The sequence below is a fragment of the Eulemur rufifrons genome, chromosome 19 (genome assembly GCF_041146395.1).
Source record: "Eulemur rufifrons isolate Redbay chromosome 19, OSU_ERuf_1, whole genome shotgun sequence".
Taxonomy (NCBI): domain Eukaryota; kingdom Metazoa; phylum Chordata; class Mammalia; order Primates; family Lemuridae; genus Eulemur; species Eulemur rufifrons.
Window position 1 is genome coordinate 44,663,586 of NC_091001.1, and position 19,546 is coordinate 44,683,131.

Here is a 19,546-nt window from a genome sequence, read left to right on the forward strand (position 1 = left end):
TATTCAAAAATGGATCATGGACTTAAATGTACATAAAATGTAAAACTATAAAACCTTTATTTAAAAAAAGCACATAAGAGAAAAACTTTGGAACTGTGGTTAGACAAAGAGTTCTTAGGCTTGACACCAAAATCATGATCCATAAAGGAAAAATTGATAAACTAGACCTCATCAAAATTAAAAACATTTGCTCTGTGAAAGACCATGTTAAGATAATGAAAAGATGAGCTACAGTCTGGGAGGATATATTTGCAAACCACATATTACAGTGAGGAGTAGTACATAGAATATACAAAGAATAATCAAAACTCAACAGTTAAAATAATCCAATTAGGAAAAGGGCAAAAAAATATAAACATACATTTCACTGATGAAGATAGAGATAGCAAATAACACATGAAAAGATGTTCAACATCATTACCTATTAGGGAAATGCAAATTAAAACTATAATAAGATGCCACTATTGACCTATCAGAATGGCTAAAATAAACAAAAGTGATAACACATAATGCATTTGCACATTGCTGGTGGGAACATAAAATGGTACAGCCACTCTGGAAAAGAGTAGGGCAGTTTCTTAGAAGACTAAACATATGCTTACCATACAGCCCAGAAACTACACTCTTGGGCATTTAACCCCAGAGAAATGAAAACTTATATTCTCACAACAACTTATGTATTAATATACAAAGCAGCTGTATTCATAATAATTCAAAACTGGAAACAACCCAATTGTCCTTCAATGGGTGAATGGTTAAGGAAACTGGTATGCCCATACCACGAAACCGTCCTCTGCAATAATAAAGAGTGCACTTGGATACATTCATTTGGGTGAATCACTAGAAAATTTTGCTGAGTGGACAAAAACACCACCAAATTGTTACATATTGTGATTCTGTTTATGTAACATTCTTGACATGACAAAAATATGAATACCTGGAGAACAGATTAGTGGTTGCCAGTGGTAAGAATGGGAGATGTTTGGAGGGACAGGAAGGAAGTAGGTATGGCTATAAAAGGGCAACATAAAGGATCTTTGCAGTGATGGATTTTTTTTTTTTTTTTTTTAGACAGAATTTTGCTCTGTCACCTTAGGTAGAGTGTAGTGGCATCATCATAGCGCATTGCAACCTCAAACTCCTGGGCTCAAGCAATCTCCTGCCTAAGCCCCCTGAGTAGCTGGTACTACAGGCAGGAGCCACCAAGCCCGGCTAATTTTTTCTATTTTTAGTAGAGATGGGGTCTTGCTTTCATTCAGGCTGGTCTTGAACTCTTGACATCAAGCAATCCTCCTGTCTCCACCTCCGAGAGTGCTAGGATTACAGGCATGAACGACTGTGCCTGGCCAGTGATGGATCTTGTTTTATCAATGTCAATATGCTAGGTGTGACATTGTACTATAGTTTTGTAAGATGTTACCATTGGGGGAAACTGGGAAAAAATACACGACATTGTCTCTCATAATGTCTTACAATTGCATGTGAATCTACAATTATATTGAAATAAAAAGTTTCATTTAATTTTTAAAAAATCAGAAGCTAAAAAAATGCATGAAAAACAAACTGGCTCAGAAAAGCTCAAAAGAACAAAGAATGACCAAGCAAATTCTAATAATAACAACAAAAGTATGGGTATAGTATTAAATACTGGTCCAGGTTGAAATCAAGGCAATAAAAATCATCGTGTATAGACACAATACTATAAAGGTCAGAGTCTGTAATGGGGGTTTAATTCTCATACATTTGTGCACAATATTAAATAATATAAAGATATATAAGACATAACTGTAGGGAAATCTGGGAGCAATCTCAGAAACTCTGGAGTGCTATGAGAATTTTAACTCACCTCTTGCCAAGCCATGAAGAAACTTTGAGTAACAATAAAGTTAAGCTAACAGACATAAATTGAATTTTGTTCCCTGACCATAGATATTACATCTTTACAAAGTCTTATGAAAGCTTTTTGTTTTTACCAAAATGAATCATATATTAATCTATAATGAAAACCTCAATAAATTTCACAAAGTAGAAATAGTTCAGGTAGCATTCTTTACATCAGTGAGATAACGTTAGCAATAATAATATAGAACCAAAAAACTCTGGCTTAGTCACTTACCAATTTAGACACTCTTTTTAAACTAATATTTGACCAAAGAAGAAATTTAAATTGAAAAGGCTAAATAGCTAAAAATTGATAATGGAAACATGAAACAAAGAAAAAATAAAACATCCCTTTAAACCTTGATGAGAAAGGATGAATTAAGGATCCAATTTAAAGTGCATTTTTATAAGTGCTATGAAAATGGAAATAAATAATAAATATGAAAGACATAAACTAATAAATTAGAAAACAGTAGAAGCCCAAGCTAATTACCTGGAAAATAAATGAGCAGACCATGAACTAAAACAACCCCTGGCTCACTTAGTCAAGAGAAAAAGGGAGATCGCGTAGATACCCAGAAGTGGAAACAAAAAGAGAGAAATAAACACAGGTACCAAAAAACTTGTAAGCAACATGGAAGAGTATTCTATAGCATTATTTAAAATTAAAATTTGAATGTTGGGTGCAATGAGTGGTTGCTCTAGGAAAATACAAGTTGCTGGAAGAAACTGAAAATCTAAAAGTTTCTTAACAGTGGAATAAAGTATCAAAGACTAGTGCATTCAATGAACATTCACTAAGTCTCTGTTACATACCAGGACACTGGGAAGTCCAGGGGAGGGGGAAAGGCCCTGCTTTCAGGGAGCTCTCTGTGAGTCGAGGGTGTGGGGAAAATAAGGAAACCTCAGTTTCCTAAGAGCTGGTGGCCAGGAGCTGTATGGAGAGGCAGGGAGAGGCCTGGGTGTGGTGATGGCACTGCCCTTCACAGCTGACTTCTTTCTCTCCCATCAAGACCAGAATCTGCCTGAACCTCTGTTTCCTAGCAGGGTGAAATGCAGCCCCTGGCGCTTGCCTTTTGGACTATTGGGAGGATAAAGAATCATGTACGTCATGTGGTCCCCAGAGCCTGGTGCCTGAAAAACACCCCACAAATGGAAGCTGCTCTTGGCAGCAGATGGGGAACTGCCCTCTAAGGCCATGAGGAAAGCTTCCTGGGAAGGTGGCATGGATCAGGATCCTGAAGGAGGAGCTGGAAGCAGAGCCTGTTCCAGGCTGCGGGGCAGCGTGTGCAGCAGGCATGAAGGGAGGAGTCAGTGTGGGGGACTGCGCATCTCCCACATGGTTTTCTGTGACTGGAGCACAGTGAGTGGCCTGCGGGCATGGTGGGAGGGGTCACAGAGGGCCTTGTATGCTGTGGTAAAGAGATCAACGAGATTTAGCTGAATATTCCTGGATACACAGGTATAAAGCAAACCAGGCGAGCCTTGAAATTTCAGCACCCGAAACCGTCCATAAATGAACCATCTTAAGCTGCTCCGCAGAGGTTCAGGATGAGCCTGAAGGGGCAAACTCCTGGATGCAGAGAAGGCCCTGATCCGCCCCTCCCTGTGTCCCCACAGCTAGAGCCAGCAGAGCTAAGACGGGGTGGCATGGCCTGAGGCCCAGCTGCAGTGCTTGGGGAGGAGGCTCTTCAAGTTGCCCAGCACATTCTTCCCGTTCTGCCTCCAAGAAGGCTTCCCCGGCAATTAATCCAGATGGTCGCTGAGGGCTTCCTTGTACCTATAAATTCTTGAAGCTTCCTTTTGACCTCATCACCACTAATGCAGGCTTCCTCTACTGCCCCATAGGATCTACAAGAGTCTTCTCAGCTCACTCTGGCCTTCCCTTCTAGCTGCTGTTGTCTTTGATGATGTGGGAAAATTATTGAGAATGGATGGATGGGTGGATGGATGAGTGGATGGATGGGTGGATGGATGGGTGGATGGATGAGTGCATACATACATACGTACATAAATGGCTCTTGCTTGAGGGACAGAGATTTCATCTGAATTTGCCTGAAATACAGGTGGATCTCTGAAATGAAAAGGTTCCATGGTCTTTGCTTCCTGATCACTTATGCCCTTCCTACGGTATATTAGTTTGCTAGGACTGCTATAACAAAATACCACAGACTGGGTGGCTTAAACTACAGAAATCTACTCCGTCATATTCTGGAGCCTAGACGTTTGAAATCAAGGTGTCAGCAGGTTTGATTTCTCCCAAGGCCTCTCTCCTTGGCTTGCAGATGGCCATTTCTCACTATGTCCTCCCCTGGCCTTCTCTCTGTGCACACGAGCCCTGGTGTGGCTCCTTCTTCTTAACAAGGATACCAGTCATACTGGATTAGGGCCCCACCCTAACAGCCTCATTTTAACTTAAAAACCCCTTTAAAGATCTTATCTTTAAGTACCACTGGGGGTTGAGACTTAAACATAGATTTGGGGGGTGGCACAATTCAGCCCATTACATATGGCTTTTAACCTTCTAAGTAAAGAGTATTAGTTCAAGGCTAAGGACAGATGGGGAATTGGGGGTGGTAGAAAGTTGAATTGGGATCAACCCACTTCCCCCCCCCCAAAAAAAAAAAAAGTCCGGGAAAGAGCCTGGTGGAATGCTTTTAGTCACCTAACCTCTCTGCAGGAAATAGGGGTGTCATTCTGAGCCTGTCTACACAGTGGGTAATGTAGGAGCCCCAGAGAGAATCTCTGCCTGCAAAGCTGTGCTCTCTGAATTGGCTCATTCTCATTGCGCGTGGTAAAGCCAGGGCACCGCAACACAACAGGTGGAGAGTGGGTTTGCCGGAGCATGTCAACCACAGGTGCTGCAGCCAGCGGCATGACCCCCCAAGGAGGGAAGTGCATTCCCCTGGCAGCCTTCCCTCGGGGCTCAGAAGCAGCAGGGCTCCGGTGGCCTCTCTGTCCAAGCTTATTCCCCATGCTAGTAAAAAGATGTCTTTGCTTACCTTCCCCCGAGCTTTCCCTCTGTCTCCCTTTGTGCTTGTCGATTTTGTTTCCTGCAGATGGATTATCTGTACTTTCCATTTCCCGTCCTCTGAGGAGGCCAGGATATAGCAGTGTCTTGGCTTTTCAATAAGGCAGAAAACAGGATGTGCCTTGTGTCTGGCTGCCTGTGGCCCATCTTGCCTTCTACCATGGCCCCTGCACATGGCCCACCATCACCTGACTGGGACACTCAGTCCCCTGTGAACAGAAACAGTCACCTCTGCCACAGAACACCGTGGTGACCAGAGAGCCATCCTGGGCTCCTCAGGGTCCAAAGACTCAGTATGATGTCGTAAGGTTCAGTCAAGTGGTTTCATGCATCAGCAGTTAATCCTTTTCGTTGCCGAGTAGTGGTCCATCGTATGGAGGTAACACAGTTTATCCCTTCACTCACTGAAGGACACCTGAGTGGTGTACATACAGTTTTTGACAATTGTGAATAGAGCAGCTATAAATATTCATGTACAAGTTATTAATATTATGTGAACATAAGTTTTCATTTCTCAAGAACAGAGCTTCTCAATCTTGGCGCTACCAACCTTGACATTTTGGGCCAGATACATCTCTGTTGTGGCGGGGGGGGGGGGGGGGGGGGCTGACATTGCGAAATGCTGCAAAAATCATCCATGGCTGAAAACCACTCAAGAGCAAATTTACCGGATCATATGGCAAGTGTATACCTTTGTAAGAAACTTTCTATTCCCAACGTACGAGAGATTCAGTTGCTCAGCATCCTTGCTTGGTATTGTGTCAGTATTTTTTATTTTTGCCATTCCAGTAGGGATATAGAGGCATTGCATTGTGGCTTTAACTTGCATTTCCCCAGTGGCTGATGATGTTGAAAATCTTTCTACGTGCTTATTTGCCATCTGTATATCCTCTTTAGTGAAATCTGTTCAAATCATTTTTCCATTTTTAATTAGACAATTTATTTTCCTACTGTTGAGTTTTGAGAGTTCTTTATAGAATCTAAGTACAAATTCTTTCTTGGATATGTAATTTGCAAAGATTTTCTCCCAGTCTGTAGCATGTCTTTTCATTCCCTTAACAGTGCCTTTTGCAGAGCAAAAGTTTTTGATTTTGATGAAGTCCAAGTTACTAGTTTTTCTATTTTATGAATTATGCTTTTGGAGTCATACCTAAGAACCTTGTTTAATCTCAGGTTGTGAAGATTTTTTTCCCATGTTTTTTTCTAAAAGTTTTAGAGTTTTATGTTTTACATTTAGATTTATAATTTATTTTTAGCTAATTTTTGTATAAGATGTGAAGCTTACATCAAGGTTTGCTTATCTTTTGCCTATTGGTGTCCAATTGTTTCAGTATCATTTGTTGAAAATACTATTCTTCCTTCATTGAATTCCTTTTGCATCTTTGTGAAAAATTATTTGGGCATATTTGTGTGGGCCTATCTCTAAGTTTTCTATTTTGTTCCATTGATCTGTGTGTCTATTTCTAGACTTCACTATCTTGATTGCTATAACTTTATATCATACTATAAGAGGTCTTAAAATCAAATAAAGTGATTCCTCTGACTATTCTTCTTTTGAAAATTGTTTACATTATTCTAGTTTCTTTCCTTTTTCACATAAATTTTAGAATCAGTTTGTCTTTATCTACAAAAAATTCTGCTATGAGTTTGATTGGAATTATGTAAAATCTATGAACCAAGTCAGAGAGAATTGACAAATGTACTATATTGACACTTCCAATCCTTTGTATTAGTTCTTCCTTGGTTTCTTTCATCAGCATTTTTAGATTTCAGGGTAAATATGATGTACATGTTTTTGTGGATTTGCAACTGTTTCATTTTGGGGGAGCTAATGTAAAAGGTATATTGTTTCAAATTTTGCTTTCTAATTGTACATTGCTAGTATCTAGAAATATAATTAATGTTTTTTGTTTTGACCCTGTATCCTATGACCTTGCTAAGCTCACTATTAGTTCTAGAGCATTTAGGATATTTTGGAGGGTATTTCTTGTGATTTTTTTCTGTATAAATAATCATGTTGTCTGTGAATAGGAACAGTTTTATCGTTTCCTTTCCTATTTCAATGCCTTTGTTTTCTTTTTCTGGCCTTATTGCATTGGCTAAGATTCCCAGCTTGATGATGAATAGGAGTGATGAGAATTGACATCTTAACCTCATTGTGGATCTTAGGCAGAAAGCATTCAGCCTTTTGCCACTAAATATGATTCTCATTGTGGGAGTTTTTGTTTGTTTGTGTTTTTCTCTTGTAGTTGTCCTTAATCAGGATATGACAGTTCCCTTCTATTCCTAGTTTCCTATGAGTATTTTTTTAATATGAAGGAATGTTAAATTTTGTCAACATTTTGTCATATCGACTGATAAGATCATGTGGTGTTTTTTCTTTTTAGGTTGATTATATGATGAATTACAATGATTTATTTTTGATTATGCAACTGGTCTTGCATTCCTAGGAGAAAGTCCACTTAGTAATAGTGTATTATTCTTTTTACGTATTGCTGCATTAAATTTACTGATTTTGTAGGGGATTTTTATGTCTATGTTCATGAGAAATACCAGCCTGTAATTTTTTCTTCAGGTACTATCCTTTCTCTAGTCTTGGTATCTTAATAATGCTGATCTCATAAAATGAATTGGGAAGGATTTCCTCCTCTTCTGTTTCCTGGAAGAGACTGTGTAGAATTGGTGTTAATTTTATTTAAATATTGGGTAGAATTTACCAATGAAACCATTGAGGCCTAGAGGTCTCTTTTTCACAACATTTTTTAACTATGAATTCAATTGGTTTAATTTTTACTAAGATATTATTTATTCCATCTTATATGATTATTGGTAATATGAAGTATTCAAGGAATTGCTTCATTTCATCTAAGTTATCAAAAGTATGTGTGTAAAGCTGTTCATAGTTTTCCTCTTATCCTTTTGATTTCTGAGAGACTATAGTGCTTTTCCCTCTTTCATTTCCAATTTTAGTAATTTTTGTCTTTGTAAACTTGTAAAAATTTTATCAATTGTCTTTTCAAAGAATAAGGTTTGGTTTTCATTGATTTTTATCTATTATATTTCTATTTTTATTGACTTCTGATATTTACTATTTTCTGGTTGCTTTGGGTTTATGTCACTCTTATTTTTCTGGTTTCTTTAGGTGAATGCTTATATTATTGACTTCATTACTTTTCTCTTTTCTACTTTAAGCAAGTATTTCCTACTATAAATTTGCCACTGAGCACTGCCTTTCCTGAATTCCACATTTATTTATATGTTGAAGTTTCATTTTCCTTCTCTTATAATTTCCCTGAGACTCCCTTCTTGACCCACGAATTATTTAGAAGTGTGTTGCTTAATTTCAAATGTCTAGAGATTGTCCTGTTATCTTTACTGATTCCAAGTTTAGATCTATTATAATCAGGGCTCATACCATGTATGCTTTACATTTACATTTTTTAATTGTTAAAATTTATTTTATGACCCATGATATGCTCTATCTTGGTGAATGTCTCCTGTGCCCTTGAAAAAAAAGTATATTTTGCTATTGTTGGGTAGAATGCTATGTCAGTTAGATCTAGTTGGTTGATAATGTTGTTCAGTTCTTCTGTATCCTTGTTGACAGTCTGCCCATCAGCATTCTGTCTCAGCTCTGTCTATTACTGAGACAGTAATGTTGACATTTCCAACTATGTCTATGGATTTGTCTACTTACTCAGTTCTGTTTAGGTTTTGCTTCATGTATGTTGAAGTTCTGTGTGCGCATTCACATTTAGCCTTATACATCTTCTTGCTTCATTAACCTTTTTATCATTATGTAATGCCTTCTTATTTCTGGAATTTTTCTTTTCTCTGATGTCTAATTTGTTTGATATTAACATAGCCACTGTAGGCTTTTTTGGATAAGTTTTTGCTTATATATCTTCTTTTAATACTTTTAGTTTTAACTCACCACTATTATTATATTTAAAGTAATTTTCTTGTATACAGTTTGGGTTTTTAAAAAATTCATTCTTAATATTCCTATCTTTGGCAGGAACAGTCTAACAGCTGTTTAGACTATTTACATTTAATATGATTATTGATATGTTTAGATTAAGGTCTATCATTTTATTATTTGTTTCTGTTTGTTTCTTCTGCTTCTCATGCCTCCATTTCCTCTTATATGTTGTATTAGTTTCTCATGGCTGCTCTAACAAATTACCATAAACTTGGTAGATTAAAACAACAGAAATTTATTCTCTGACAGTTCTACAGGCCAGAAGTCTGAAATTGGTATCATTGGGCCAAAATCAATCCTGGTGTCAGCAGTATTGTACTGCCTTTGGCAGCTCTCAGGGAGAATCCATTTCTTACATTTTCCCGGTCCTGGTGGCTACTGGCATTCCCTGACTTGTGGCCACCTCATTCCAACATCTGTCTCTGGTGGTCACATTGCCTCCTCCTCTTCTGTCTATGAAATCTCTCTCTTATGAGGATACATGTAATTGTATTTAGGACCCAACTGGGTAGTCCAAAATAATCTTGCCATTTTAAGCATCTTAATCACATCTGTAAAGGTCCTTTTTCCTTATAAAGTAATATTTGCAGATTCCGGGAATTAGGACCCATTTCTTTGAATGGCTATTATTCAGCCTGCAATACACACCTTCTGTTGGATTACTTGAACGTTTTTTAGGATTTCATTTTGATCTATTTATATCTCTTTGTATTTTTTTTTCTTTATAATGGTTGCTCTAGGGATTATAATGTGCATATTTAACTTTTACAGTCTACTTAAAATTGACATTTTATCTCTTCAAGTAGAATGTGGAAATCTTACCACCAAAGTGTTCCTTTCCCCTCTTTTCGTCATAGGCATCCTGTAAGCACATCTACATACTTTGGAAACCACATTAGACAATATTACAAATTTTGCTTACAAGCATTAAATGTATTTTGAAAGAATTCATGAAAAGAATAGTCCATCATATTTATCCTATATTGCAGATATTTACCGTTTCTGTTGCTCTTCCATCATTCCTGATTGATATTTACCATTTCCCATTGCTTTTTCCTTCATTTTCCTTCTGACTAAAGAAGTTCTTTTAACAATTTTTTTAGAGAAGATCTGCTGGCAACAAATTCTCTGTTTTCATTCATTATTAATTTCTTTATTTCACCTTCATTCTTGTAGGATATTTTCACTGGATATGGAATTCTGGGTTGACAGATGTTACTTTCATTACTTGAAAAACGTAGTACCACTTCTTTCTGGACTCCATAGTTCCCTACGAGAGATCCAGTCATTCAGATTGCTGTTCTTCTATAAGTAACACATTATTTTTTTCCTCCAGATGCTTTCAAGATTTTTTCTTTGTCTTAGTTTCCAGATGATGATTATATTGTGTATGGGCATGGATTTCTTTGTGTTTATCCTGTTTGGAGTTCCTTGAACTTCTGAAACCTTCACATTTATGTTTTTTGCCAAATTTGGGTAGTTTTTTAGCTATTACATCTTCAAGTACTTTTCAGCTCTGCCTTCTTTCTTCTCTCCTTCCATGATTCCAATGATGAAGGTTAGATCATTGGTTATAGTCCCACAGGTCCCTTAGGTCCCTGAGGCTATGTTCTTTTTATTTCAGTCTATTTTCTCTCTGTTGTTCAGATAGGATAATTTCTATTATTCTCTCTCTTATTTCACTGATACTGTTTTCTGTCCCTTTAGTTCTTCTGTTGAGCTCATTTTTGTTTTGATCATTGTATTTCAATTCTAAAGTTTTCATTTGTTTCTTCTTTATATCTTTTATTTCTTTACTGAAACCTGCTGTCTTACCATTTGTTTCAAAAGGGTTTGTGGGCCGGGCGCGGTGGCTCACGCCTGTAATCCTAGCACTCTGGGAGGCCGAGGCGGGTGGATTGCTCAAGGTCAGGAGTTCGAGACCAGCCTGAGCGAGACCCCGTCTCTACTAAAAATAGAAAGACATTATATGGACACCTAAAAATCTATATAGAAAAAATTAGCCGGGCATAGTGGCGCATGCCTGTAGTCCCAGCTACTTGGGAGGCTGAGGCAGTAGGATCGCTTAAGCCCAGGAGTTTGAGGTTGCTGTGAGCTAAGCTGACGCCACGGCACTCACTCTAGCCTGGGCAACAAAAAAGTGAGACTCTGTCTCAACAAAAAAAAAAAAAAAAAAAAAAAAAAAGGGTTTGTGATTATTTGTTTGGGAATTTTTATAACAGCTGCTTTAAAGTTTGTGCCAGATAATTCCAACATCTGTGTCATTTTGCTGTTGCCATCTGTTGATTGTCTTTGCTCATGCAAGTTATATTTCTTTTTTCCTTCATATTCTGAAAAATTTTGGATAATTTCCTAGACATTTTGAATATTATGTTATGAGATTCTGGATCTTGTTTAAATCCTATGGAGAATGTTGATATTTTTGTTTTAGCATGTGACGTACTTGGTTATGTTTGGGCTGCAAGTTTCAATGCATCTTCTGTTCACTGTGGTTCCAATATCAGTTTAGTCTTCAAAGCCTTTGCAGCACTGCTCAGATATATTCCATTCTCTGGCCATTCTGGCACCTGGATTCTCATCTCTCTGCTAGTTTAGTTCTTAGAGTCTTTTGTATGCTAATTACATCAAATCCATACATGCACAACTGGGGCTGAGCCCAAAAGTTTATAAAGAACTTTATGAGTTTGCTTTCCCAAGCCCTCCTTATCCATGACCTCCCTGGTACTTTCTGGTTTTCTGGGGCTTCCTTTCTTCATTCTCCAGCCAGAAAGCTGGGGTTTAGTTATCCTTCCCTGCTACATATGCCTCCAGGGACATGAGTAGCATGAGGAAAAAGAGTTAAACTTGCTGCCAGTTTTACAGTACTTTGAATTCTGGTATCCTTCCCCAATCTGCCTGCCACTATTTATTTTTCAGTCCTCAAGGAGCTTCTCCTGCACTGTGTCCAGCAGTTATGGCTGCATTCAATGAGAGAGTTGGGGGAAGTCATCTATCCTGTCACCCAGAACCCGTAGTCTGTATCTTCAGAAAGAGTTATCTACTTTTTGGTATTTTACTTTTGGGTTTTTTTTTTTTTTTGAGACAGGGTCACAGTATGTCACCCAGGCTGGTCTTGAACTCCTGGCCTCAAACGATCCTCTTGCCTTGGCCTCCCAAAGTGCTGGGATTACAGGTGTGAGCCACCATGCCTAGACTATTTTTTAAAATTCTGAGAAGTAGAGGTGCTATGATGTGGTAGACAGGAAAAAAAACTTTGATTCCTGAAAGAATTAATTCCATCCCTTGCTCTATCATTTAACTTTCGTTGAGCCTCTGTTTCTTCATGTATAAAATGAGGCCTGTGTCAGGGGTCCCTAGCACTGCCCTCCTGGTCAGTGATTTGCTAGAGGGGCTCACAGGACTCAGACAAGCTGCTATATTCATAGTTATAGTTTATGACAGCAAAAGGATACAGATTAAAATCAGCAAAGGGAAAAGGTACAGGGGGTGGAGTCCAGGAGAGACCAGCAAGCTTCCCGTTGTACTCTCCCAGTGGAGTCTACAGACAGCACCTAATTCTCCTAACAGTGATATGTGGCAACACATGCAAAGTAGTGCCAACCAGATCACCCAAGCCCTGGTGTCCAGGGCTTTTGTTGGGGATCAGTCACATAAACAGGTAATACTCGTATGATTGACTTCAGCTCCTCAGACCATGGCCCCCCCAGAGGTAAAATTGATATAGCATGGCCCTAAGGCCTAGGCACACAAAAATAAGCATTCACCATAAATCGCATTGTTAACATAAACTTTCTGGCATGACCCAAGCTCTCAGACATACCATGACACTCTTATCAGGCAAGATACTCCAAGGGCTCAAAAGCCCCTCTCCCAAGAGCCAGGCAATGGCTAAAGACCTTGGGATTGTGCAGGATTTGAGCAGTCCAGCCTGCTGAGTTAATCCTTTCCTGCACAGGCCTACAATTTCTGCCTTTCAGAATTATTGTCAGGACTAAATGAGGTGGATGTATAATACCTTGCATTGCCTGACACATAGTAGGTGCTTAATAAATATCGGCTATTATGACTCTATGGACAGAGATTTCAAAGATGTATGTGTACCCGAGAGGAAGAAAAACAGTAGCATGTCATTCTGACAATACATCCAGAAAAAAAGTTGTGATTCGAGACACATTTAAAGAAACCAGGGTAGGAGTAGAGGGGGCTGTCTGAAGGGCACAGGTCTAAGGCAAATACATATAAACAATGAGGAGTGCAGTGATGGTGGGGAAACAGTTGTCCAGGGATAAACACAAAGAATGGCATTTAATAAATGTCAGGATGGCCAAATCCCAGCATAACATCTGGCTTGACAAATAATCTGATAAAAATCTAAAGGGCCATTTGTAGCTACATTCAAGTGTTTGATGAGATGGACCCTTGGTTTGGGTAAGAAAGCTTGGATTTTAATATGTAGCAAAAAGAAAGCAGAGCTACTTATCTATCCCCCGTAATGTTCCCATCTTCTCTCTGAAGGAATATTGGCCTCAACTGGGAAGGACTTACCCTGAAAGAGATTTGAAACCAAGGAGGCCAAAAGAAATGCCAGAAAATTATAAATGAGCAAATGTCCACATTTTCAAAAATAAGAAAAAAATAGATTTAGGAAACTATAGAATCTGAGATTGATATAAATCCAAGTTAAAATCTACAAAAAACTATTCAAGATAGTTTATGTGAAATTAGAAAAGAAAAAGAGACAGTCACTAGGAGCCTGTCTATGTTCACTAAGGATAAACCTTACTTAACTAATCTTACTTCCTTTCTTAGCCAGGTTACTAGAGGAGAAAATTTGGGGAAATTGATGATGCATCTTCACTTTGACCAACACTTTGCCAGACTCTCAGGATCTCCTTGTGAACAAGCCTGAGAAATAAGAGTTTGATGACATTCTGTTAATAGGTTCTCAGATAGCCTGAATCAAAAGATGTAGACCTGTCACCTGAGCTCTTATGGTATAAAGACACAGACAAGATGACAATTTATAAATGACACAACATTTCAGGTGACTGAATCAAGATTCACAGAGATTTTAGAGGGTTTAAGATAGGCCATACCAACAAGATGACTTTAAAAGAACAAATTTAAAATTACCCCCTTAGGGATGTATATTTGTATGTGTGGGTTGGTTTAAAACAGTTTATGGGGGGAAAGGCTAGCTGGGAGTGTCAAATGATCAAATGTTTGATATTAACCAAACATGCATGATATTCTTTCACTCATTTATTCAAAAACGTTATGTGGCTGCTATAAAAGCAAATTCCATTTCCTTTGCCTATGAAAGTGTAGAGTCCAAACTCAGCACAGTGATGGTGCTATGGACACCACAGTGATGAGACAACATCCAGGCACAACACCTGTTTAGTTCTGTAAGACACCATGAAGAAAAGAATTAAGCATCTATTAATATAATAGAAGAGGCCACCACAGTCCAAGGTGGCCCAAGAGCTGAAACCACAGTAAGGGGGAGATGACACTCTGTCAAGGCTGATCATCTTGAAGAAAGAAGGACTAAGTGCAGATATGAAAACTATCCTTACAATTTTAAGGGCTGCTGTCTGGAAGCTTTCATAGACTCTTGCTTTGTTCCTTAGGCAGCAGAAGTTATAGGATCAAGAGCCCTGAGTTACAGGAAATTGGGTTTCAGCCAACCTCTTACAGTGCATCGGCTCCTTTCCAACCCCTAGGCACACGGTGATGAGCAGGACACGATCCCATGAGCAGGACACAACCCCTTTCCTCACAGAGTTAACCCATAAATTAACTATGTGAATATGTTCTCTGTGTGGAAGTAGCTATTCCACATAGAGAAGTGGCTCTGGATACAATGGCTCTTCCAGCAGTGAGACTCGTTGGGGAGCTGGGTGCCTCTTAACACACTGAGCTACCATCTTTGGAACAGAAGAGGAAAGACATTTCAGGTTCTGTTTAAGGGACTGAGGCTGGGCTGATGGTGTCTGTACCTAGACGTGGTGTTCTGGTAGTCACCAAGAACCAAAGAAGGGAAGAGCAGACACAGTCAGGAAGCACAATGTGAGCTTGGGGAAAGCCAGCAGTCGGGAACAAAGCCTGGGAATGTTGGACTGCACAGTCAGCAGCTTGTTGGGAGCTCTCTGCAATCAAGTGGGCTGTGGCTTGAATCATTCGGGACTGGCCAAGATGTTGCACGAGCCTCTGACATGAGTGTTGGAGATGGGACTTGTGATGGAGATCTTCCACTTGCATTTTTCACTCTACTCTCCATCCTTCTCTACCCCATTGTGGACCTAGGCAGTTGACCTGCATAGCTTGCATCAGGGGAATCCCTGCCCTTTGGACTGAGCTGGGTTCAGACAACAGCTAGAGTTTGTAGAGGGGGAAAAAAGTGAAGTTAAGATTTCCCTGCTCCCTGTTTGCATCCCTGTGGGGTCACCCTGGAATTGCTGTGTTCCTCAGCTGAGGGTCACAGCTCCTCTTAAAGTGTCCCTGTTTACATAGCTCTCTCTGTAGGATCCGGTAGCCACTCCCTGCCCTCCACCCTCCAAGCCTAGAGGTGGTAACAGCTTCAGAGTTACTGGCTCCAGGGCACTGCATTATCCCTATGGGTCTCCTACATCAGTGGTCCCCAACCTTCTTGACTCCAGGGAGCAGGTTCATGGAAGACAATCTTTCCATGAACAGTGGGTGGGGGAAAGATGGGTTTGGGATGGACGATTCAAGTGCATTACATTTATTGTGCAGTCAAACCTCTCTGCTAAAGATAATCTGTATTTGCAACCACTCCTCAGCACTAGTATCACTGCCTCAGCTCTACCTTAGATCATCAGGCATTAGATTCTCATAAGGAGCATGCAACCTAGATCCCTCGCTTGCTTGCGCAGTTTATGGTAGGGTTTGCGCTCATGTGAGAATCTAATGCCGCCTCTGATCTGACAGGAGGTGGAGCTCAGGCGGTGATGCAATGGGGAGCAGCTGTAAATACAGGTGAAGCTTTGCTGGCTTGCAGGAGGCTCACCTCCTGCCCTGCAGCCCAGTTCCTAACAGGCCACAGACCAGTACCAGTCTGCAACCTGGTGGTTGAGGACTGCTGTCCTACATCTTGTCCACACCCTTATACAAAATATTATTAACTCTTCTTCAATTACCCCAATGTGAATGTGTCATCTGCTTCTTGGGTGAAACCTGGCTGATGCAGGATTCTGGACTGAGTGAGAAGATGAGCTACATCATTTCTAAAAATGCTTATACTTCTATAGCTCTGGATTTCTTATCACTGACCTTATATTTTTGTACACCCAAGCGATAAGGTTTACCTTTCTGCACCTAGAAACTCATAGCAAATATTTTTGTAGTGTGTATGAAGTTCACCTAGAGACATGTGATTTGGTTGAATCACATACCAGACATTATTTATTATTTTTATAAGAAGTTATGTTTTCCAGATGAATTGCAGTATTTTTCAGTCACTCTTCCCATGTCTGTAGGGTCTACGAACATCTTTACTGGCGTTATATAAAACAGCCAAAGGAAGCTTACACTGGCCAAGCAACGACTGCCTAGACTCTGGCAATTTCATAAAGAAGCTATAATTAATCTTAAGTATCTTTTATTTAATAATAAAAGCTGCTGGCCACACTGTGACCCTTTCTGGGAAGACTGAATAGTTGAGGCTCCTCATAATGATGCTATTCCAAGGATGTCTCAGAACCACAAAAAAAGAATGAAGAGACTGCATCATTTGCATGACTGTGAACCACGTGACTTCTGAGTCTGATAGTCCATGCAAGACACTTTGCCTTCTCACGTGAAGATCAACTCCATTTGCTTGGAATAAGAGGGCTTCATTGTTACTCGGTTTGATTTTGAGACTATCTTATTTCTAAAGAATCATTATCTTTTAGAGATACTCAGTGAGATGTTTATGGACTAAATGATACGACTGAGGTTTCCCCCACAATGACACAAAAAAGAGGCATGGGTGGGAGTAGAGACAAAACAAGACTGGTGACCATCAAAGCTGGTGGTGGAGACGTGAAGGTCCATTACACTATGCTTTCTACTTCTGTGTGATTTTAGAATTATTGAATATTAAAAGTTAAGTGAGGCTGGGCATGGTGGCTCTCACCTGTAATTCCAGCACTTTGGGAGGCTGAGGCTGGAGGATTGCTTGAGGTCAGGAGTTTAAGATCACCCTGGGCAACATAGCAAGACCCTGTCCATACAAACAATTTAATAAATTAGCCAGGCATGGTGGCGCCCACCTGTTGACCTAGCTACTTGGAAAGCTGAGGCAGCAGGATCGCTTGAGCCCAGGAATTCAAGGCTGCAGTGAGCCATGATCTCACCACCATACTCTAGCCCTCTAGCCTGGGGCAACAGAGCAAGACCTGCTATCTTAAAAAAAAAAAAAAAAATTAAAAGTTAAGTAAAAAAATATTAAATAAAAAGTTACTTCTTCCTATAGGAAAACTCATTTATTGTTGCTTGGTGCTCATGATGTCATGCAGAAGCTCTGCGTGTAGGTTTCAGAAATGTAACAGGAAAAATGTATTGAAACAAAATGTAAATAAGGAATGCTATTTTTTTGTGAAAGTTTAATCAAACCATGCTCAATGGGAAGTATCAACATGATATTGTTCAGAATGTACATTTAGAGTCGTCTTCCATGAATTGAGATGGAAGGCAAACAGAAATACTACATGGATGTTTTAAAACATATCCTATGTGGACCTTGCTTCTAAATAACCTGGGGTGGAGGAGAACTAGGTGAGGTTATCGATGAAATACAAGTCAGTATTTCTTGAGTTGGGGGCATGGATACATGGGAGTTCATTACACTATTTGTCTTACTTTTGTATATGCTTTAAATTTTCCACAGAATGGTTTAAGAAAATAAAACATATGCTGCATATCCAAAACATGGCCATTTTGCCTTGAGAAAGTATTAATGGTTATGATTTTATGAAATGTAATATTATTTGTTTTTCACCTCCTTAGGTTCTGTGTTTTCTAATATATTGCTATTTGTCCATTTCTTTCCTCTTCCCCAATCCCTTAGTTTTGTCTGTTATATGGGACCAGGCTGGTGTTCCAGGAGCGGGCCTGGTATTTAGAACATAAATACTTGACTCCCACGGCCAGCGTGAGGATCCGGAGCCAGGTAAGGGTCCCTGGGGTGCAGAAAAAACCCTTTGAACATCAGCCTTGGGCTCTTTGCTTTCTTAGAAAACAGTCCTGCCAATCTTTTAGTGGTTTCCACTCTTGAATTCTTATGCCTCTGGGACTTCACATACATGTTTTCACTGCCTACCATGATCATATTACACTTCAGAGTTTAGGTGACAAGGGAATGACTCACCGTACGTGCACTTTCTGACATGAAAAGTGGAGGAGAGAATCAGAGTATTTTCCTTGTCCTGGCAAAAAAAAAATATTAATGATTTTCATTTTTCTACTTCTTCATATTCAGAAAAAAGACCTGTGGTATTTTTATGTCAGTGGTAGCAACAAGAATTCAATCTGATAGATACAGAGCACCTGAAAATGAAGGTGGAGCCAGTGAACCACCAAAATGCTAAAGAAAAGGAATGTGAACAGCATACTCATCAGTAAAACGTGTTTCGGAGTGCCTCCGCTCTGCAGGTCCTCTGCTAGATGCTGAAAAACAAACAGGCATACGACTCAGTTTCTGCATTCAAGGAAGCTCATTATATTTGGGGACACAAAACCAACTTTCAAAACACAAGTACCCTCACCAGAGAGTGGAAGTTTTCCAATGAACCTGGCCACAAGAGTTCAGAGGTCAGATGTCTTAGGGGTGAATGTCATTCTGTGCTAGACCTTGAAGAGTCCATAATTAAGACTAAGTGGAGGTGGCAGTTCAATTGAGAGGGGAAATGCAGTTGAACCCTCAGAGACAGGGTTGATGAGGTGAGAATGACCACGGAAATTGGGAGTACACAGGACAGACATGGTAAGAAACAACGAATACTTCACCTGTCTGATGGAAACCCTCGAGAAGTGTGCAGGGGCCAGATGACAGTGGCCCCTGAAGAACCTTGAAGAATCTTTTTCCTTTTCAGGGAAACAGAAATTATGGAGAAAATTGTATGTAATAATGTTTCAGTCATGTATTGCTATGTAACAAATGACCCCAAACTTACGGCTTAAAACAACCACCACTTATTATTTGTCTTAGTCCATTTTTTTGCTGTTACAACAGAATACCACAGCACGGGCAATTTATAAAGAAAAGAAATTTATTTCTTAGAGTTCTGGAAGCAGGGAAGTCCAAGGTCAAGGGGCCTGCATCCGGCAAGGGTCTTTGTGCAGCATCATCCCGTTGTGGGAAGAGGAAGGGCAAAAGAGGGTGAGAGCAAGAGAAAAGAGAGGGAGCTGAACTTGTCCTTTTATTAGGAACTCACTCCTCTGACAATGGCATTAATCCATCTAGGAGGGCAGAACCCTCAGGACCTAATCACCCCTTAAAGGTCTGGCCTTTCAGCACTGTTGCTTTGGGGATTAACTTTCCAACACGTGAACTTTGCAGGACACATTCAACTCATAGCATCGTTTCTCATGATTCTACAGTCTGGACGGGGCTCAGCTGGGTAGTTCTCCTGTACATGGTGTCT

The 19,546-nt window shown here is 39.7% G+C and overlaps 1 protein-coding gene across 1 annotated transcript in view; it reads left to right on the forward strand.

The window, feature by feature from the left end:
- The window catches only part of ACOXL (acyl-CoA oxidase like), a 251,723-nt gene that overhangs the window by 210,618 nt on the left and 21,559 nt on the right, over nt 1-19,546 (forward strand). Inside the window, 1 exon segment of the mRNA XM_069494822.1 lies at nt 17,971-18,072. Coding sequence (XP_069350923.1) covers nt 17,971-18,072 — 102 coding nt within the window.